The sequence below is a fragment of the Macrobrachium rosenbergii genome, chromosome 56, assembly GCF_040412425.1.
Source record: "Macrobrachium rosenbergii isolate ZJJX-2024 chromosome 56, ASM4041242v1, whole genome shotgun sequence".
Taxonomy (NCBI): domain Eukaryota; kingdom Metazoa; phylum Arthropoda; class Malacostraca; order Decapoda; family Palaemonidae; genus Macrobrachium; species Macrobrachium rosenbergii.
This window is the reverse complement of record NC_089796.1, coordinates 51,230,399-51,253,355: the sequence shown is the minus strand read 5'-3', so window position 1 is coordinate 51,253,355 and position 22,957 is coordinate 51,230,399. Positions and strand designations below refer to the sequence as shown.

General features: G+C 37.9%; 1 protein-coding gene across 31 annotated transcripts in view; it reads left to right on the top strand.

Moving 5' to 3' along the window:
• LOC136836319 (regulator of G-protein signaling 9) overlaps nt 1–22,957 on the top strand; it is a 1,320,722-nt gene that overhangs the window by 1,100,964 nt on the left and 196,801 nt on the right. For all 31 annotated transcript variants that reach the window (XM_067100474.1, XM_067100467.1, XM_067100472.1 and 28 more), the window contains one exon: nt 20,101–20,325. In XM_067100474.1, the coding sequence (XP_066956575.1) occupies nt 20,101–20,325 (225 nt within the window). The remainder of the gene's footprint in view (nt 1–20,100; nt 20,326–22,957) is intronic.

Genomic DNA, 22,957 nt, shown 5'->3' with positions numbered 1-22,957 from the left:
TTTTCATGTGCTCCAGAAGAATCTGCCAACACACAATCTCCCCTATGCAGGAGGAAGGGATTAGACAGACAACACATAATGCATACCGGGATCAGGACTTTGCTATTATTGACCAAGACAATCGCTTTTGTCAGGGTCACTTTAGTTCAGTGGATGTTGGGTTTCATTTCTACAGCGGCTCATAGTCTGTTTACATTTGCTGTTGAGATTTGCCATGGTGTGAGCAGCTTTCATTAATTGAGTGGGTAGTTCTTCCATCATGGGAGTATTTTCTTCCTTTTATTTGATATTTTTTGCCAGGGTCATAATTCAAGAGAGTCAGAGTGAACATTGACATTTTGAACATGCACAATAATTTAGTCTACAATATGCCTTTATCCTCTTTTCAGTTTTCCTGTACTGACATCATTATTTCTTGAAGAGAGAAAATGCTCTGATTAGGATAGAGTACTTGTGCAAAATGCCAACTTTCAAGCTCAGTTCTTATAAGGCTCCAAATGTAAAGTCATCAATGGTGTTAGAGTTCTTAATACTTACCATGAATGAATGTTAATCTAGGACTGTGGCTGAAATATGATTTTACTAAAACATTCCTAAATAGAGGGATTGAGTATAAAGTCTTCACTGCAGTTTTTTTGTTGCTTCTGTCGTCTCCACTTCTTCCCCCTTCCTTTCTGGCCGTTTTCCACTTCCTCCCACCACGTCATGATCATTCCTCAGCTCCCATCCCTACCAACTCACCTCTTACTGCTCCATCTATCTCATTTGCTATTATCTTCGGGATTTAGCCCAAGAATTCTTTGTCCAAAGGAATTCTTTGCTGCCAGTCGACAGTACCATTCTGGCCTTTCTTGATAGAAAATTCTAATTCTATCACTTTCATCATTATACAATGTCCAGAAATTTCTTATCTCCTTCATTTTGTTCCATTTTTCCTTACAGTATTAGTCCTTGCTCTCACTCACTTCTAAGAAGAAATGTTTACAGAGACCACGATTACAACCAATTAGATCTAGCTGCTGTAACATTAAGTACCAGTATTATGATGACAACTATCAACATTTTTACAATGTTTGCCCAGAGCTGGGCAGAGGCACAAATTTTGCCATTATCTTTCAGAAAAGGTCTTCTTAGATGAGGAGATACTAGCTAACCAGAAAAAAGACATTATAAGGTCCAAAATCAACTGGTTTCCAATTCCCCAGGACTGATTTGATACTTGATCTGATCCCCAAGGCAATATTTTCTATTTGGCATGATAGTTATTTCACCCAGAGAAAGATAGATCAGAATGATATTTTATTACACTGAACCAGCAATGACAGGCCTAGCAAGTTTAGAGCACAATTTTCTGCCATCACCCTTCCTCATGACATCATTCCTCTATCTTTGACAGCTACTACACACCATCCTTCACATTAAGAAATGAGGGGAAATGGTACCTTATTACCTCTCCCTTCAATCTCCAACAATGAAAAAATAATATAGTAAGAGCCAATAACTTCTATTGAGACCAGGACAGGTAGACATGGTGGCAAGAACTTCTCAAATTTAGATAAACTCTCATCAAGAGAACCTGGATGAGGCAATAACCCTCAGGATTTCCTCAAGCCAAAGAATTGATATGGAAACTCAACAGAATCATCCAGCTGCTCTTTAGCCCACCTAAGTCGTACTGAATCTGTTTGTCGATCACCTTAGCTCTTGCAGTATGCCTTGTCTTGACTTACGGAAGTGCAAGTCCATTATGGATTATCTTAGCTATCAGCCTAGCTTCCCCTCTTCATGAAGTACAGCAAATCCAATCAGGTACCCAAGCACTGACTATATTCAAGGTATCTGAAGTTAAAAATAAAACTATCTGGTCCAGAGAAAACTTTTTAAGCTCTTCTCTATAAGAAGGAAATGGATTTCCATATTTACATCAAGTGAGTTGGGTTACTGAAGACTGGGAGGATTAGAAGAAGCACTAACAGGTCACCTATGAAGTACCCTCTTAGATGGATTATGCCTTTGTCACCTGATTAACTTTTTCCCAAAACCTGACACGGTTTTTGAGTTAAAGATCATCAACTTCAAGATTGCCTTCCACGGTTGTTAACTGTGATACTGTCCTGCAAAAAATTATTTCTTGATAAATCTTGCCAAAATGATAACTGTGTGAATGAGGATATTTTGTTCTGTTCCATCTCTACACAGATAGTCTTGGCCTAAACCTCCTCGTCCTTGGATTATCAGATGCAGTATACATCAGGGAGAGCCTCACAAACCCTGAGCTGCGAAGCTTCATCATATGGAAAATCATTCAACACAAAAACAGCTTCAATAGCTTGTGAATGTAAGGTATATTGATTCTATAAATTTACATCTTACTTCCTTTCCAACAATTAATTGCAAATACCAAAAACAAAGATTCAATAGTCAGTCTTGGTACTGTCATAGCTTCACTAAATCATGCGAAAGTGCGCTTCTTCGTGTTCCAAGAAGTTAGGAATCTGCAGCAATAAAAGAAATCCCACTTTACTCTTACCAACATTTTTTCTCTCAGATCAAGCCTTTTGGAGGACAAATAAGATTTTAAAAAATGCAAGTCTCACCTGGAAGAAAATGAGCCCATTTGTCAAGAAACTATTCACTCATCCCTTGAGAAACTAGTCTCTTTTAGATAATACTGTATTCATATGAGATCTTCTTCAACATACAACAAAGATCTTCAGTGGGTAATAACAGACAAGTGATCAGTATTTCATACAAATATCCCAGGGACTTTCTTTGATGGTTACGGAACTGCAACCTCATGAAGGAAGCCTTTGTGGCTATTTTACTGAGAATTTCTTTGATATCAGGTTAAGGAACCCATCCCGAAGACATAATCAAAGGCTCATGGATGCAAGAGTTGCAGGAAGTACTCTCAGGATTGGCAGCATTCCTGGATTAGATAAGGATCTACACAGTGGTTGACATGTCAGGTAGCATGACATCAAGATTGATCTAAACCCACAGATTTTCTATTACTTTCGTGTATTTTTTTTAAAGTAGTAACAAATTCCATCAATAGAGATTGCCTCCAAATGTACCTAAATTTGATCTTTTTCAGTGGATAAACCGATTGTCTCAGAGTAACTCACAGTGCCTGAAGTGGCCTCAACAAAAGTGCTGCGTACAGTTTTTGGAACTCCTTTACCTACATGGATGAAAGCAATTCAGTCTGTTAATTTTATATGTACAGCTGACAAATGCCTCTCTCCACCCAGTTAGCCCTTTACCCTTGAGCTGTACAAGGCCAGTTGGGATTGTTTATGTCTATGGTGGCCTTTTAGATTCAGGAAAACCCCAAAAAGAAATCTTAGCAATAACTGACCATTCAAATGGCCGGCCTTCTTAGCTTCCCTGATCCAAATATGTCAGCAGTGTAAATGCAGTGATGTTACTTAACATGAAATTAGTTTTCAATAGGCCCTTCATTTATTCAAACATATTACTTAGCCCCAGATAGCAGACTTTTTGGACGATACCTCCAGAAAATTTGCTGTCCACTCTTAGTTCATCATGAGAGCAGAATTGTTCCTGTTCATGATTTAAGCTGTGAAGAGTTAGTATTACATTCATTCTGCTAATTCTGTGAGAATTCACTTATACCTTTCTATAAATTCTTTAACCAATCACTATACATTTGCATGGGAAAAGATATCCTTATGTCTATGGCAAGCTCTCAACGGGAAGTGTGCACTTATTTTTCTTTCAACAAAGTTAGTGCATGGGGTCTGGACAACCAGTCCATTGGGTTAGATATGCATTATAGTAATGTCAATACATCTTTGTCACCTTCTCCTAAGGTATGTCTCTCATAGGTACCTAGACATAATTTCAGTTAGTGATAACTGGAGGGGTGGCCTAGGTACTTGCACCTTACTTCATTGTCTACTAACCTTAATCTCACATATCTTACTTGTCACACTAGCTTTGATAAATAACTCACAAATCCAGTCACTAGATATACAGACTGTAAGTTTAGGCATTTTTTGTGAATGTCCAAAATATAATCAACAAAGAATATCAAGTTATGGAGACAGATCAGTTACAGAAATTTTCCGTCATAAGTTTCAGTTATCCCACTTATTTTTAAAATCTGAAAATCACTTGATAAAATCTAAACCTAATCATTAAAAGTCAGATCACTCGGGTCATCCCTGTGAAAGCTAAATAACTTAGCTCAGTGGACTGGTTAAGCTACTTGATAATGATAATAATAATAATACTGTAATAATCACTCAATTGTCAGGGACCTTGGCTCATCATAACTAAGAGGTGGGGTTTTTACCTTCCCTTTGATTTCATTTTCTGATTATCAGGTAGGCAAACCTTGCCATCTTCAGCAGAGCTTCTAGGAAAGAACTGTATCAGCCTCAACTTGGAGCAATTTGACATCTTCAGAATTATCCCCGATGATTCAGATACAGTGCACCTTTTTCCAAAGAGCATCATCAGAAGTGGAATAATCCTATTAACTTAAAACACCTTCTACTGAGGTCTAACTTTTTTGACACAAGTGCAACAGTGCTTTGTGTATTCATGTGAACACCTTAAGTAGCTTTGGGAAATCATTTACATATTTGCTTTATATCTATGTCCCTCCTCCATACCCCAATTAGGTTATGAGTTTGTCCCCGTGGAAACCATGCAAAATTAATTGGCCAGTGGCTGGGGTACACACATACTTCATTCATTTTGCTGGTGGTGTCAGTGCATGGAATGACGGAGTTTTTCTTTATTTATATAGTACATTGATAGTCTGCCTTTTGAAACACCATATAGGCTCCAGTAAGGCGTGACTCGTATCCCATGAACAATATTTTTCCACCAAGAAACAGAGTTTCAATTCTATGTCTTGAAACTCATTAAAAATAAGATTTTTTTTAATGTTTCTTTAATAACACTGTCTTTTATTTCTCAGGGTTCATTTACAGCAGATCTTTTCCGCGTGTCATAAATGTAGTCACTTCTGTAAACGTCTTACAGACTATCTCAGATTGTCTAGAATCTAGCCTCAAGTTTACTGGCAACCAAGTCTTTGGCCACTGACAAGGCAACAGTATTTTCATCTAGTGCAAATGATCTATCATTATCTCATCTGTCTGTTGGTGTTTCCCAACACCTGGTTTAGGGAACATGGTTGATGCACTTTGTTTGAAGAAAATACGGGAGTTGCAAGCTAAATTGCACCGCTTGTTGTTCGCAATCACATTACCAAAATAGCAACTTAGTCTTACCTGGCTTTGTGGGGGAGATGGGAGAGCCTTTGTCCCATCTGCAACACCCATTTTGGACTGATGATTATTTTCCATTAATATTTCCGTAGACCTATTTTCCTGGGTCGCACGACAGTTTAGGGACGAAGAATTATATTTTTCTCTGATTTTCATGAAGTTGGTGGGTGGGTGTCATGGGAGTTGGTGTTCCTTTCCCAGCAAATGTGTTTCACTTTGACCTTTTTCAAGGTCACAGGTCAGTATAATTTTCATTATTATTACTATTTGCCTTCTGCACTTTTCTCTGATTCCAATGTAAGACGATACCCAAGTAGCTGATGATGATTTTTGAGAATATTCTTCAAGATTGAATGTCAATTTAAACATCAACATTTTATTTTTCTGTTATTTTGATTTAACTTTGTAGGTTTTTTATTATTTTGATAAATCTCTGATATTGGTGATTATTTTCCCACTTTTTTTTACCTTCATTTGTTACCAAGGACACAGACGTGGTTAAATTAAAGGACACTTTTTTTGCAATTTTTGCTTTAAATCTGAAGAAATATGATAATCAGAGGTTTTATTCTTTGGAATACTTTTCAGAATGAAATAATTAGGTCAGGAGGGTGAAATGGCAGGTAACAGGGCAGACAGAGATTCACCACCTCCAATTTGCTGGAATCCCTTTGCTAGAAATTCCCTCCAAAACCTGTTATTCTACTGTCACCTCTTACTTCCTATCCTTGTTTCGTCGGTCAAAAGTTTTGCTTTAATCTGTGATCTCAAGAAGTTTGTTACGACTTATGCGTAAAGGTGTATCTATCTCCACTTCAGAAGAACATGTCACAAACCCACATCATAAACCTTATCACTCACAAATCACAAACAAGTTGGAAACAAGTCAACGACCGTCAATGGAAAACGAGTCTAAGGCGAATGGTGGCTAGGGTTTGAACAAAATACTAACCATTAATCTCATCAGGTTTCAAGCAACGTACACAGTCCCCACTATTTCCTTGACACTTTGGTAAATACTCGGGCACTCCCAAAATCTACGCTTTTGTTTGTCATTACTTTAGCACAATAGCACGAAGCACTGCAGCCAAAGTTGCCACAAGAGGTTTTCATCTTTCCTCACAAACTTGTCAAAGACAGAATCATGTAGTGTGGGTCAGGTGTTTGTGACAGTGAGATTTGAAACAATGCTTTAAACATGTCACCTAATTTGTATGAGACAATTGCCCGTACGTATCTCAAACATTGCCACATAAGTTTCAAGTAGGCTCGTCGTTCACATACAGTATATGCAACGGTGTCTACGACGTGTTTTTCAAGTTTAATTACATTTTAATTCAATGGATAGTAATGTATGTTTTTCAAAACAGATTCAGTTATTCAAGTTGATCATTATTTTATTCCACTGCTCTGTGTAATCCCTGGTATCGTATTTTAAACTTGTCCACTGTAACTTGTGAATTCTAATACATGATGTGTTCTACTGTCGTGTCAACTGATACAGTATGAGAATAAAGCCTATTTCCATATTCAATATTAGTCTCAATAGTCCAAGCACATCTATGCTTGGTTGCGACAAGAAATTTGATCTAAAACCATTCAGGGTAGAAATACAGATTAGTCTTTTTTTGAGCTTCATATTTTTGTTTTATGAGGACTCTGGCCTATTTCTCTCAAGCCGTGTGTTGACTTTTTTTTTATGCGCAGGTGGAGCACAGATACATCATCCCTTTCTCTCAAATATGATTTTAATGTTGAGTGTCTTTCTAGTGATGTAAAAAATATAAGTTTTAAAGATGCTTTTGTCTCATTTAGCCGTCTGCTCTCTCTGAACGTTTCCGGAACACAAGTCCTAAGGTGAAAACATCAAAAGGCAAAACATCAAATAGATTCTTGTCTACCACTGCAGAATATTTTAATAACAGTACATGACATTTTTGATTGGACAACTCTAGCATATGGTTTGCCAGTATTATGGTGTCCAGAAATAGAAGGCGTGCTCGTTTTATCCACCGAAAAATGTTGAGTAGGGGTCATTTATCATAAGATCTGAATGCAAAACTCGTGCATTTCTCAGTGTTTTCATAGTTTCGTCCAGGTTCCAGTTACATAACTTTCCATGGGAGGAGTTTATCTGCTGAAAGTGTTGAATACGGGTCATTTATCATAAGATCTGAAAGCAATACTCATGCACTTCTTAGTATTTTGATTTTTATATCCCAGGTTCCAGTTCTATAATTTTCCAGAGGAGAATTTTATCTGCTGGAACTTGAATACTGGTCTTTTTTCAAATGATCTGTAAGGAAAACTCGTGCATTTTTTAGTATTTTCATTGTTATATCCAGATTCCAGTTCCATAACTTTCCAGGGGAGGATTTTCATAAGATCTGAAGGCAAAACTCATGAACTTCTTGATATTCTGATCGTTAAGTCCCAGGTTCCATTTCTATAACTTTGTATTGGAGGATATTAGCTACTGAAAGCGTTTGATTCTGGTCATTTATCATAAAATCTCAAAGAAAACATCGTAACAGTTTTAATTGTTATATACCAGGTTATATTTACAAAAACTTCCTGGGGAGGATTTTATCTGCTGAAAGTGTTGAATACTGGTCATTTATCATAGGGTCTGAAAGCAAAACTCATGCACTTCGTAGTATTTTTATTTTTAATTTCCAGGTTCTAGTCCCATAACTTTCCATTGGATGATATGATCTGCTGAAAGTGTTGGATACTGGTCATTTATTGAAAGGTCTGAGAGCAAATGTTGTGCGATTCTAAGTATTTTGATGGTTCCAGCTCCATAACTTTCGATGGAAGAATTTTATTTACTGAAAATATGATCTGAAAACTAAACTCTTGCACTTTCTTGAATTTTGATTGTTACGTCCCAAGCTCCAGTTCTGTAGTTTCAAAGGGAGAATTTATCTGCTTAAAGTGTTGAATACTGATCCTTTATCATAAGATCTGAAATTTTAAAAATCGTGCAATTCTTAGTATTCTAATTTTTACTTCTAAGTTCAAGTTCCATAAACTTCCATTTGAGGATTTTGGTTTTTGAAAGTGTTGGATATTCGTCATTTATCAAAAAGATCTTAAAGCAAAACTCACAAACTTATTATTATTTTCATTATTGTGTACCTGGTTCTAGTTCCCAACTTTGCAGGGGAGGATTTTATCTGCTGAAATTGTTGAATACTGGTCATTTATCATAAGATCATAAAGCAAATTTCATTTACTTCTTAGTATTTTCATTGTTGCATCCCAACTTCCACTTCTAACTTTCGATGAGGATTATATTTGGTGAATAACTTACCATGGGAAGATTCGATCTGCTGAAGGTGTTGAACACTAGTCATTTATCATAAGATCTGAAAGTAAAACATACTCATTTCCTAGTATTTTGATTGTTACGTCCAGGTTCCAGTTCTATTATTTTCCAGGGAAGGATATTATCCGCTAAAAGTGTTGATTACTAGTTATTTATCATAAGATCTGAAAGCAAAACTCGTGCTCTTCATATTATTATTATTATTTTTTTTGTCATGTCAATGTTCCAGTAATATAACTTTCTATGAGAGGATTTTGTCTGTTGAAAGTTTTGAATACTGGTCGTTTATCATAAGATCTGAAAGCAAAACTTGTACACTTCTTAGTATCTAGGTTGTTGAATCCAGGTTCCAGTTCCAAAGGTTTGCAGGTTGGGCTTTTACTCTCTGAAAGTTTTGAATACTGGTCATTTATCATAAGATCTGAAAGCAAAACTATCGCGTTTCTTAGTATTTTGATTGTTACGTCCAGGTTCAGTTCCAAAAGTTTACAGGGAAGGATTTTATCTGCTGAAAGTGTTGAATACTGGTCATTTATCATAAGATCTGAAAGCAAAACTCGTGTGCTTCTTGGAATTTGGGGAGGATTTTCAGACCCACTGGATTACCAGGCACAAATGGTAATCCTTCCATCTTTCTCGGGTGGAAGTGGTGAATAGTATAGCTTCATTAATTATGACTTTTAGCTTTTTTTAAACAGTAGGTAATATTCTGTAAAGGACGTCCATGAGATGTTTAAAGTACAGTCACACGAGGATGACATGAAGAGTTCTATACATTTCAAGTAGCATGTAAAGCCGCCAGATCAGAGAACGACCGCACCTCTTTTCACTTTGCCTTGTAACAGGTTTGTCTGAGTTGAGGTTAAAATTAAAAAAACTACCTATTTGAAGTTTTTTATATTAATATAATTGTTAAGAAATTTTTTGAAATAGCATTGTTACTTTGAGTCCGTGAACTCGGGGTGCCGCTCTGATTTCTTCAACATTGTGATCAAACATTAATTAGATATATACAGGAGCACAAGTGCAATAAAGTCAACATAACTGAATCGCTTTTCAACGCGCTTTTATGTAGATCTTTAGCTTTCAGAAAAATTAATTCAAAGTGAGTTTCATGCATTAAATAAGTTTTCCAGGTTTAATATTTGTCATCTGTGATTTGTGTCGACTTCTCTTGCAACACCGGAGCTTTTTTCAGCAATCCGATACTTACGTTTGTTCATGTCCTGAAATTTCATAAAGACCAAAGATTGAAGAATAGCAGTTAGAGTTTTCTAACATTTAATCGCCAGTTACAATTGAAATCCGTTCATGCAGCATGAAAGCTTATGCATTATCGCCATCTCTGATGTCATGCAGGAATCTTCCTTTACGGTAGCAGCTGCTTAACCTAACGGAAGAGAAGCAACGCGCAAACGAGAGAGACTTTTGAACGAGTCATGATTTCCTTTCGTGAAAGTTTCATTGTTTACTTTTGAGGACATCTATTTTATCTCCCAGATGAAATGGACTTTAGGCTTCTTGGTAGTGATGGGGTCTTTATTTTAAGTATTACTTTTAATCAACAGTGCTGAAGTATTTCTATATTTCTAAATGAACTTTGTCAAATTTAATTCAGAAATATGTCGTGCTTCTTATTTCCTAAAGAAACTGCGATCTCATCATAGTTGGTGCTCGATAGGAGTTAAAATATAAACCAGTAACGATAGGGATCATATTTTACAGGCACATCATTTAGGCCCTATTGTTAGATCCGGCAGAGATGATGAAAAAAGGTCCCTGGCACATTCATTGTCATATTTCTGTCAGCTTTTCCGTCTCCTTGCTCTGGGACGTTAATGGAGAGGAAAAAGATTAGATTACGATTCTGCCCCTTCTGCAGTAGCGCCCTACTACAGTGGTGATGACGATTTAAAATACGTAATCACTGAGATGAAACCATCTTGAAATACCATTCGTTCGCAAAATAAGCTTCCCCAGAACAGAATACCCATAAATGAAAAAGAGAAACGAAAGGAAAAGAAACAATTCATGAAATAAAGATGAATCAACAAACAGATAACCTATGAAGAAAAGGAGATTAGAAGTACAGGTTATTGACATGCTAGAAGGATGAACTGTTTATAGGTAGCAAATTATGGCTGTCAACATTGCATAACAATTACCATTTGCAATACCACTCATATACTTGTATTCTTCCAAGGAAAGAGGGACTTGGAACATCAGAAGATGAACGATACTTATGGTCCAACAAAATTTTATTACTTTAATTTGTAAATGTAGTGTCTTGCAGCAAGTTCGTTGAAGTAAAATACTAAAGGCTTTGGGGAAGCTTATTCCAACAGACTGTTTCTGGTTTCCGTAACAACCTCGAGGAAAACTTAGAATTGGAACTGGTTCAGAGTGCTTAAAGGAGTGGTGAACCAAGAATTCAAATAGCTAGTACCAGGATTTAATGTTAAAGCCAAAGGTCTTCTTACAGCCACACAAAAATTTGATTCAAATCAAGAATGTCCTAATTGATAAGAGATTACATAAAAGCTACAGCAGAAGTCAAATACTTAGTATCTATTAATCAGAACAGATACAGTTGAAATATTATTATTATTATTATTATTATTATTATTATTATTATTATTATTATTATTATTATTATTATTATTATTATGTAGACCCTCTTTTCAACATGTGGTGTTGAAGGTGATAGCAGCATTCAGTTTGAATGAAGTATTTTCTATTTTTCTGATAATTGATTTTCTGGACTACTGCATTCTGCCAGTAACACGCAGAAGTTCGTCATGATTGAAGAGGAAAGCATGTTGCAAAATTGGATAGCTTTATTTCCGATGATTACACTCCAGTATATCAGTTACTGAGTAGATGGTAAATGAAATGGGGAGTTCGTCTTTCGTGGAGTTGTCCGTCAGGAGAAAGTCTTCTTCAGTGTTGAGTAAGACCACGTTTCACTCAGCCTCCATTGAGCATGATCACGCTGAAAGACAGGAGTAGACTGTCATTCATGGTGAGTCTTGCTCGTTGTATACGAGAAGGGCAGCAGGGTGCCAAATTTAGGCTGCCCGCTGATTAGCTGAGGAGGAAAATTCGCGCTGATGATTGCTTGGCGAGATTTCCTCACGAGCCAAAAATTTATCGTTGATGATCTTGCTGCTGCAGCCTAGCTGGTTGGCGGGGCGGGTGGTGTGACGTCATTGTCTTGTATTACCCAGTGAATATTCTGATTGGGCAGCTCTTCTCACAATCTCGAACATTATCGTTAGTTTCTCGTTCGGGACTGTCACTTCTCGTAGTGTCAGGCGCCACTCTATCAGTTACAGGAGTAACGCTGGTGGGCAGGAGGAACATCTCTCAAGTGGTATTTAATAAGGGCTAACTCCTGCTGTATTAGGAGCACCTCTAGCCGCCATAGGCACCTTGGGTCGGGGGCCTTTCTGATTACTTCTGTATTCCCCACTATTGCAACCCTTATGATGCTAGTATGGTGGGCACCTCTCTTGTGGTTTTTATGGCGCCTTCTTTAACATGACAAGAGATTCTCTTTGCCAGTTTCACGGTAGTCGTTATAGGAGCTGGGACATCCACGGACTGGGTATTTGAATCAGTATACCACATTAGTCTGTTTAAGAGGATCTCCTGTCAGTGGGGTGAGTTGTTTTTCATAATCAGGTTTCTTGTATGGCTGTTTTGATAATAAATGAACAGGACCAACCCCATCAATAACGGTAGTGAGGATGTTGTCTGCAGTGATTTTCTTAATGACAAGTTCGTCTTCCTGGTATTCAGGGTGCATCCTCGCCTCATACCTGTAGTAGTGCCAAACACTTCTCTGTGGATTGGGCTCTGAGGTTGCTCGCTTTTTTCATACCACCAATCCAGTGCCCTACGTATTTCTTTATTGACTTGTTTATCAGAATAAAAATTATTTATAAGTACTGGGCAGATGCAGCCTCATTCTTGGTGCATGCCCCGCCAAGAATATCAATACGTTAAAGCCCTTCTTGCAAAGATTTTGATGGTGGTGTTCTTGAAGAACACTCACCATCTCCGTTAAGGCAGAGGTCGAGGTTCGTCATCTTTGTGTAAACAGAGGTCTTCAGGCCGTCGTCGGTTTGGCAGACAAGGACATCAAAGAAGGGAAGCTGGCCATTGTTATAGAACAGCCGTGTAGTTTAAAGAGCTGCATTCTAAGAATGTGTGGCGGAACACTTTTACAGTACTTTACTCTCGTCCTAGGCCTGTACAAATATGTTGTCAATATAACATGCATAGATGGGCGGTTTTTGGATGTGGGAAAAAACCAGCTTCTCATCTGCACAAATATAAAAGTTGGCAAAAAGCACGCCTAAAGGAAAGCCCATAGCAAAATCGTCTCTTTGCCTGTACGTGTGGTCTGTAGTGACCCTTCAGGGATATTTAAGTGGGGCGGTGAGGGGTCACTGTAGACACAGTCGATATATAATTAGATCGCGAGTTTTTCCCACATCCAAAAACCGCGCATCTACAGTACACACATCATAATGACAATCAACACTGAAGATTTTCTCCTGCAGGACAACTCCACGGAAGATGAACTTCCTATTTCAGATACCATCTTGCTCTGTAATTGATTGCTGTGGTACAGGGGTTCCCAACCTTTTTGTTCTGTGCCCCTTGGGCATTTTTATAGATTCCTGTGTACCCATAAAAATTGAGGATGAAAAAGAAAAACAATGAAATTGATATTGTGATATAATTTTATTATGAAATCTGTTTGTGCAGACTTCATCTTTTCAGGCCCAGTATGGGTACACATCAAAGCCGCGGGAAGTTCCATAATAATGAAAAACAAATGGTATTCACCCTACCCTTGATATAACTTAAATGAAAGCTTTGTTTACTAAAATGAGGCAATTAAAACAAAAGACATGACATTGCCCAACCTCAATCCAGATTACACCATGTATTGCGGGGTACTGGCTATTCTCTCAGATCCAATGTACCGCCTGAAGAGTACAAATGTACCACGGGTACATGTATCTATGTCGGGAACCCCTGCTGTAATGTATTCATCGGAAATAAAACTATCCAATTTTGCAGCCTGCTTTCCTCTCCAAGTGTCCGTGTTACTGGCAGAATGCAGTAACCCAAAAAATCAATTATCAGAAAAATAGAGAAAACATTATACAACCTGTATGCCGCTGATGCAGCTATCACCTTCAATACCACATATTATTATTATTATTATTATTATTATTATTATTATTATTATTATTATTATTATTATTATTATTATTATTATTATTATTCGTTGCTGGATAACTCCTGATGCAGGCGGGTCCTTTTGATGCTCGGGATGCCGGGGTGCTGTATTAAAGACCTTCTTTAATACAGGTTTTATTAAACAAAATGACAGTTTCAACAGCATTTATTTTATATAGTAAACGCTCAATTCGTCTTATCAATTGCTTTTCTTGCGCTGCAACGGTTGCAAGCAATTGTCCGATATTCATATCCGGTGGTTTAGTGATGTGTAGGAGGTAGTTCTCATGGGGTGTCGACTAGTTTCGCCCTTCTCGTCAGGGCATCATTCAGGACAGGATCGCAGGATGCGATAAAAGATGATAAATCCACGCATTACAGCCATAGCACCCTGCGATCCTGTCCTGAATGATGCGGATTTTTCATCTTTTATCCCAATGGGAGCAAGAGAAAACTATTATTATTATTATTATTATTATTATTATTATTATTATTATTATTATTATTATTATTATTATTATTATTATTATTGCTGCTTCAGCTGCATTTATTTTGTAGAAGACTTTTTCTATTTTCCTTACTGCGGACTTCTCTTCATTGGAGGTGCGTGCTAACAGCTCGCCTATATTTGTCATTTCATGGGGGAAAAGTAAAAAAACTGGATTCTGCTTTTTATATACTCTATACAGTTAGAATATTATGACATATAGTTGCTAAACACTTGTTGCCGCGACGTTTCGACAGACTTTTCTGTCATTCTCCAGCGGGAGCTAGTAGAGGACTGGCAGGTACGAACGAACGAATGAATTGGGGATAGGAAAGATTGGGGATGTATTTTGGGGTAGGAGACGGGGTTGAGGGGACAGGTTAGAGGTGATAAGGGAGGAAAGTGAGGGAAGTTAGGAGAGAAATAGAGGGGGGAAGACCCCCTTGCTTCGTCAGGTGAAGCTGGCGATGATGAGGAATGAGGGACAAGCGGAGGCAGGGTCACAATGTGGTTATGAGTGATGATGATTCTTTTTTATTAATATTATTATTGTTTTTTTACGGTAGTGGGAGGTGAGGGAATGGTGCTGGTGGTTAGGAATGCCTGTTAGTTGTTTGGTGTCGTACACTGATTGTTGCTTTATCTCAAACTAGATAATTGTTTGACCTCATAATTTATTGTATTCTAGCTCCTGTAAATCGGTTCTGGCTGAGGCCCTTCTATCTTACGAGCCATTCTTGGCCAATTCCTTAAGTTTCTCCTTCCCTCATTGGAAGTTTCTCTGTTCCTGTCTACAGTGTTTACATCTAATGCAGCCAGCCTGTCCCACGTCTTATTTGCCAGCCTGTGGATTCTACAACTGATGGTTTCTATGTTTGCCCTTTCATGTAGTTCCTTCGTTGTGTTGTAGTAGGGAGGGGCTTCCTTGTACGCTCTCCTTATGTTTTTGTTCTGCAGGGCTTGCATCTTCATTACCGTGGTCCTACATGCTGGAGCTAGGATTGCTGTGGGGTACTCAAGCTGTGGTCTTACCAGTGTTTTGTATAGCATCAGATAAGTTTTTGTGGAAACAGCCCTGAATCTCCTGATCCTTTTGGAAGTGGCCTCTGCTATTTTTAGGCAGTTCAGCATGTGCTATTTTAGGCCCGTCTTGGAGAAAGTGACTCCCAGTACCTTGATACTATTTGTGAATGGGATCTGTTTATCGGCCACAGTTACATCTGCTGGTTTGATTGTCACTATAGACAGGAGTTGGAACTTCTCCTGGTTGGCAGATATCTCCCATTTCTTCTCATACTCATTGACCATTTTTATTTCTCTTGATGTTTTCAAGGCTAGCATCTGTTTACTTCTTTTGTTGGGATAAGTAATTATTTGGGTGTGGTCATCCGCAAAGATAATCTGGTGACAGCCAGCTGAGGGGGCAGCAACATCTCTAGTATAAAAGTTGAATAGGATGGGGGCCAGTACACTTCCTTGTGGTCCTCCACTGAGGAGTGGAAATTTTGCCCAGTAATTTTCCCCATTCTGATTTATGCTTTCCTGTTATCCAGGAAGCTGCACAGGATCCTCAGTATAAGATTGGGAATGGTGGTTTCCATCATTTTGAATTTAAGGCCATTGTGCCACACTTTGTCAAAGGCCTTCGCAGTGTCTCTAGAAACCACATTGCATCCATGTCCTCTGGTTTGTGACATAGCTATAGTTTCATATATCACTGATGTGGCCATCTGGGTTCCTCTTCCCCTGGTGAATCCATATTGGTTTTTGTTTGTTAGTTCATTGTCCTCAAGGAACCTTACGAGTCTGTTTTTGATAACTGACTCTATAATTTTCCCCTGGAGTTCCAGGAGGGTTATTGGTCTGTAGTTCTTCACCTGCTTGGAATCTTTTCCTGGTTTGCTTATGAGTCTTATCATTCCTGTCTTGTACAGATCAGGATAGTATCCCATGCTTAGCATCTCATTTGTTATTTCATTGAATATATCTAGCATGACAACTGGGAGGTGTTGCATAATTTCTTTATTAATATTTGATTTTCCAGGGGCTTTTCTTTTCTTCCCTCTTTGGAGGATGTTTTTAATTTCCCTTAGTTCCACTGGTTTTGTCATAGGATCGTTAGGGTGTAGCCTGCTGGTATCTACTCTGGGATATGGTATGATGTCATCTCTTCTTTGCTGCGATGCCTCTTCTACTACTCTCTCCTGCTCTCTGTCATAGTCCCTATTCTCTTCTTCGGTTATCTGAAAGGTGTTACTCCAGAATTTCCTCAGGGCTGCTTCTTTCTCTTCATCTCCATATAGTTTCCTGTTGTTTTCTACTATGTACGAAGCACTCTCTCCTCCCTTCCCTAGTAAGCGGTTGATGCTATCCCAGAATTTGGCTGGCTGGCCATAAAGATCATTGGCTGTTTGGACGATCCCTTCCCAGTGTTTGTCATGCAGGATTTTTGACTCCTCAGTTATCTCATTCTGCAACTGTCTGGCAGCTTGAAGGGACTCCTGTGTCCATCCAGCTAGTCTGGACATTGCTTCTATATTCTCGAATTGCCATTGTAGAAGTTTGAGGCGATCACTGTCAACAGGTGCTTTGAGAATTCTGTAGCTTCTTGTTGGGATGTGGTTTCTTGCTGCTCTTTCAATTGCCCTGAACCAGTTTTCCAGTTTGTTATCAATGTAAGCTTTATCCTTTATCCCTTGGTGGTCATTTAGGCTGGGGGCCTCTCTCTCCAGTTGGGCCTTAAAGTTTGGCCAGTCTGCAATTTCACCACATATCCTTGGGATTGTTAGTATCACTATCGCCTTAGTGGCTAAAATTAGGATTACTGGAAGATGGTCTGATGATGTCAGGGCTCCTTGCAGGAGAAAGTAATTCAGGTGTGCCTGCCTGTTTGCAAGCAATATGTCAGGTCTGCCTGCACGTTGGCCCAGAAAGGTAGCGAACCCAGGACCAAGATGCATGGCTATCCCTCTGTTTATGAGGTCCTGCACTTGGATGCCATTCGCATTGCTGTTGCCACATCCCATATGTCTGTGAGACGCATTCAAATCTCCAAATAGGTAGGCTGGCATTCTTTTTTGAAGGATCTTGCATATGTCCTCTCTAGAGAAAAGCATTCTTCTTGGGGGAAGATACGTTGTTCCTATGAGGACCAGCCCTCTCTTCGTCCTGATTTCTACTGCAAGTACGTCTTCATGATAATCATCCCACAGTCTGTGGTTCAGGTCGTTCTTGACTGCCACTGCAATCCCTGCATGCAGCTCATTATATATGCTCCTTCTATAGATGGTATAACCATAGATTTTCATAGATTATTCTTCTTTTACTCCAGTAGCATTGAGCAGGAGTACGTCAGGATCAATGGCAGGTTGCATAGGTCCTTCCGAATTTATACATGGGCTTCAGTCGGCGAACTTCAAGCCAAATTTCTGCGGCGAAGCTCGATCCTGACAGATCTTCACAACCTGGGAATATCACTCATTCCAGCGTTCCCATTGGCCTGCCGTTGTGTGGTGTCATGCCGACTGACATCACCGGTAGTTTGGCTGCTATTGGGCGGAGGATGAATGATGTCATTATTTACTCTTTCTGTCGTAGTCGAGGGTTGTATTGAAGGGCGCCTCGCTCTTCAGGGGCGTCTCCATTCTCAGGGTTGTCATTTTCAGATATTCGTTGGATTTGGTAGGTGTTCGGCATTACTCTTCTCGAATTCGTGGGTAGGAGCGATGCCTCCTGCGTCGTGTTCATTGTGGGTTTTCTCTCGGCGATGAGGAGCGCCTCCAGCAGGCGCAGACGTCGAGGGTCGGCGGCTCTCCCGATTATACTTATATTTTGTATATAATAATACTGTCGCGGGAGATGGAAATATTGTGGGTAGCATGGGCGTGGTTCATGATGGCACCCTCCTGGGCGTGGCAGGAGATCCTTTTTGACAGACGCATCGTGGTCATTCCAATATAAACGCCGGGGCATCCTTGGACAGGACATACAAATTGGTAGACCACGTTCTTCTGCTTGAGGGGTTCTCTTGCTGGCGGAGAGGGTTTATTCCTCATCACGAGATCACGGGTGCGGCGGTTCTTGTAATAAATTACAAGATTTATTTTCTTACTGTCTTCGGTCGGGGTGACGTTCTCCATGACGATTTTCTTCATGGAGCTCTCGTTCTCACGGTACTGGGGATGCATCCGGGCCTAATAATATATCTTGATGTCATCTTGGGGGACAGGCTGTGCGCTCTCACCGCTATACCATTTTTCCAGGTCAATTCGAATTTCTTTGTTGATGAAATGACAAATATAGGCGAGCTGTTAGCACGCACCTCCAATGAAGAGAAGTCCGCAATAAGGAAAATAGAAGAGGTCTTCTACAAAATAAATGCAACTGAAATAGCAATAATATTCAATAAACCTGTTTAAAAGAGGGTCTGCTGCCAAATTATTATTATTATTATTATTATTATTATTATTATTATTATTATTATATTATTATTATTATTATTATTATTATTATTATTATTATTATTATTATTATTATTATTATTATTCTCAAGATTGTTTGTATAAAGGTTTTCCAGAGATGTATCTCTGCGTCTTGTTGAGGTTCGTATTCCTGATATTTAAATTTTTAGTGATTTGCGTTGTAATGAGCAAATGTTTTCATTGATGAAGAAGTTTTCTGCATTAGGAATGTTATAGTTATTACCAAAAAATGTTCGACAGCATTTGTACTGTATATGCATGCTATAGAAGACATCTCTTCAGGGCAATAATCATATGAAGTTAATCAATTTGTCCAGCTGTTCGGATTAGCTTTAGAGCAAAGCTTTGAAACGATGTTGGGATAAGTCCTGAATAAATAATACTCGCAGTTATTTTCTTGCTACTCCATAACATCACACAACAACCAGCTTTAGGTATTGATGATTTTTATTTGATCTGCATTTTTCGACATCATTTTATGAAATAAAGATTGAATTATTTACTCATATTTGGACATATAACAATAAACGTAATTTTATTGGATTTATAAAGTAAGTCATGGGTGAGGCGGTGAGATCAAGTGACAGTGACTCTGACTCGGCCTCTTCTTCTTTCATGGGACCAACAGAACCTTGGGACTTAGATTTCCTGTCAAGAAGTCCAAGTATCTTGTGGCATAGGTACTTCGATTATCCCTAATTGTAACCTAAACATCAATTAAAACGTGCATTATTTGATACATGGAGGTAAGTTGATCATTGCCACTTAGTTCCAAGTTAATCCTGATTGTGATCGAATGCCGAGAACCACAGACAAATATTTCTCTCCCTGAATGGTGAAATTTCCCAGCTGGGTGAGCTAGCTAGCACAATACTTCTTTGAAAGCCCCAGTCACTTAAAGATGTGCAATGCACAATACAAAGAACTGAATACTCTGTTCTTTACAATTTTACATCTTTCTCTCTGCCTTCATCTGACTTGCACTCTTCTTTTATGATAATTCATGTTTGATAGTTTCCCCGAAAACTGGTCCCCAGTTCCATTTTATACTCTGGCTGCCACTTGGTGATAGTTTCATTAACTGATGATTATCCCTAGAGGAGCTGAAGCTTTTCGATCATAACCGTAATACTGAATGTCATAGCACTGAACACCGGCCGGAATCAAACAACATGAAAATATTCGATTGCTATCTGACGGAACTGGTCAACATTAATATTTTAGAATATGTATTTCAATGAAAAGTGCAATGATAACAACCACTGTTTTATTTCTTAGGCTCTTCATTTTTGGAGGTCAAGGCAAAAAGAAGGTTTCGACAGCCTCAGCCCCCAACAATGTGCTGTCCCAAACGCCCCAACCTTTGAAGCGCCACGGGTCAGATGACCAAGCTATGACCGCCATGGGCACCGGAATCCATACTGGAGACTTGGGCAATTCTGGTATCCACCAAGGAGGACTCTCCGTTACAGCTAATAAGCTCGACTGCGATCCCCCATACAGGTACGTTGCACAATGCTTTGTCGGATCATTTTGCAGAATGGAAAGGTTTGCCTCGAGTCGAGTGCTGGCTCTTCTGCCCTGCCCCTCTCTGTGTCTTCTCATCTCTCCGTATTTGTCGGTGAATAATATTGAATGACTGAATGACCCGCTCCTGCCTGTCCTCATTAATCTTTTGACATGATTGTTGCATTTCAATCATTTCATATTTGTTTCATTGTGTAATAATTGCGTCATTTTTTTTAGATTTCATTGCTGCTTTTCTGTGTTAAGCATCGAAAGATTTCAAATTTAGCAAAATGTTTTTTGTACTAAGATATTTTCCTAACACATTAACTACAGTATTTATTCCTTTAAAACTTAAATATATTGATGATTTTAAACCATATGTTGTAAAATATTGAGCTATAAATAAATATTCATGATCGCCATGATAATAAATTGCGAATCATTCTGTTTAAGGGCGTTAAGCTGGAAGAAAAACCTTTGTGTGTCATAAATCATGATGATGTTTTCCCCTGCAGCGAGACTGCTCACTCACACAAAACAAAAGCCAAAGCTCATCATGGAACTTGAACCCGAAGCAAGAAAACTTTACTCTTTAACCAGGATGGTCGAATTACCCAAAATGATCGTGCATTACTTATCAATGCTTTCTCAGGGAATTACAAGTTTGCTCACAAATATAACTCCTATTTCTCATGCGGAGAACCTATAAAATCATCTTATTAACCACATACAATGACAGACACAACACGGAAAGTGCGAAGTGTGGTTACAGGGGGAAAGGTTTTGATCCCTTCACCGCACAATTAGTTAACAATAAGCAACGCATGTTTCAATTACATCTTATGCAAAGGAAAAGTGATGAAACAACATGCTTAATACAGACATACATCCATACAAGCGCGTTAGTTACACACACACACACATATATATATATATATATATACACACACATATATATATATATATATATATATATATATATATATATATATATATATATATATATATATATATATATATATATATGTGTGTGTGTCTATCTTTATATATATATATATATATATATGTGTGTGTGTGTGTGTGTGTATGTAACAGAAATAATCACTGTGCCCTCTTAACTTCTAGGTTTCTTCACATTTTTATTACGCTTCTAACTGCTAAGCCTAACATCTAAATAAAGAGAGACATGATGCAAGTTCCAATCTCGCCAAGGGCGTAAAAATTTCTTTATTCGTAATTCACTGGTGAAAAGCGTATCTTAAGTGTAAAGAAATCGAAAGTTACGAGGGCATTGTGGTAATTACATGTACGTATCTAGTAAAAGTGACCCGTAGATTCTCTCTCTCTCTCTCTCTCTCTCTCTCTCTCTCCTCTCTCTCTCTCTCTCTCTATATATATATATATATATATATATATATATATATATATATATATATATATATATATATATATATATATATATATATATATATATATATATATATATATATATATATATATATATATATATATATATATATATATATATATATATATATATATATATATATATATATGTATATATATATATATATATATATATATATATATATATATATATATATATATATATATATATATAAATATATATATATATATATACATATATATATATATATATATATATGTGTGTATGTGTGTGTGTGTGTGTGTGTGTGTGTGTATAAACATATATATATACATATATACATTCACAGCTATATAATATATAAACGTCATATATATATATATATATATATATATATATATATATATATATATATATATATTACGCCCTTCGACAAGGTCAGTTATGGTCTTAATCTCTTACTACATCTGTTTCAAGAACAGTGTCATATAATCTTACATCCGTAAGATTTTCCAGTAGCAATGGTCAGCACATTCTTTCCCTCTCGTCGACTCCTGTCCCTGTATCTATCCTCAGACAAAGGCCTACTGGAATAAAATGCCGAGATACAAAACTAGACTTTATTTGCAAATTTAACGAAAGTATTTCAGCAAAAGCTACGGTCACGAAATGGAGTGACTCACACCCCCTAAAATGGAAATCATAACTAGAGGAAATGCAGACTCACAATCAATCGACTGAATGATTCTAGACCAACCAACACTAGTGACTAACACCCTGGTCACCAAACAAAATAAAAAGGTCATAATTATTCTAGATCAAAATAAATGTCATAGAGTATGTTAAAAGAACACCATTTTCAAAATATTCGTCCTCACAGGACGAACCCAGAATTCCTGTTAAAAGAAACATATCATATATTAAAACCTGAAATGGTGTAGGAAAAAGAAATAGATACTTAAACGGAAAAATGCACAATGGAGAACAAAATGGAGAAATGCATAATGGAGAACAGAGGAGTTTCACTGCAACACAAAAATGGGTATTCCACATATGTCTGAAAAGATATGTGTTAAAGAGTTATCTTACTCACTTCTATGGCTCCATGTAACCTTTTTCTCACAGTGGCTGTTCTTATCCACTAACATTGCAAAGGAGCGAATCACACCCAGCCGCAAATAATAGTGAATAGCCTTTGTATGTTCCTCTCATAATATAGCCTACCATTAGAGAGTGCAC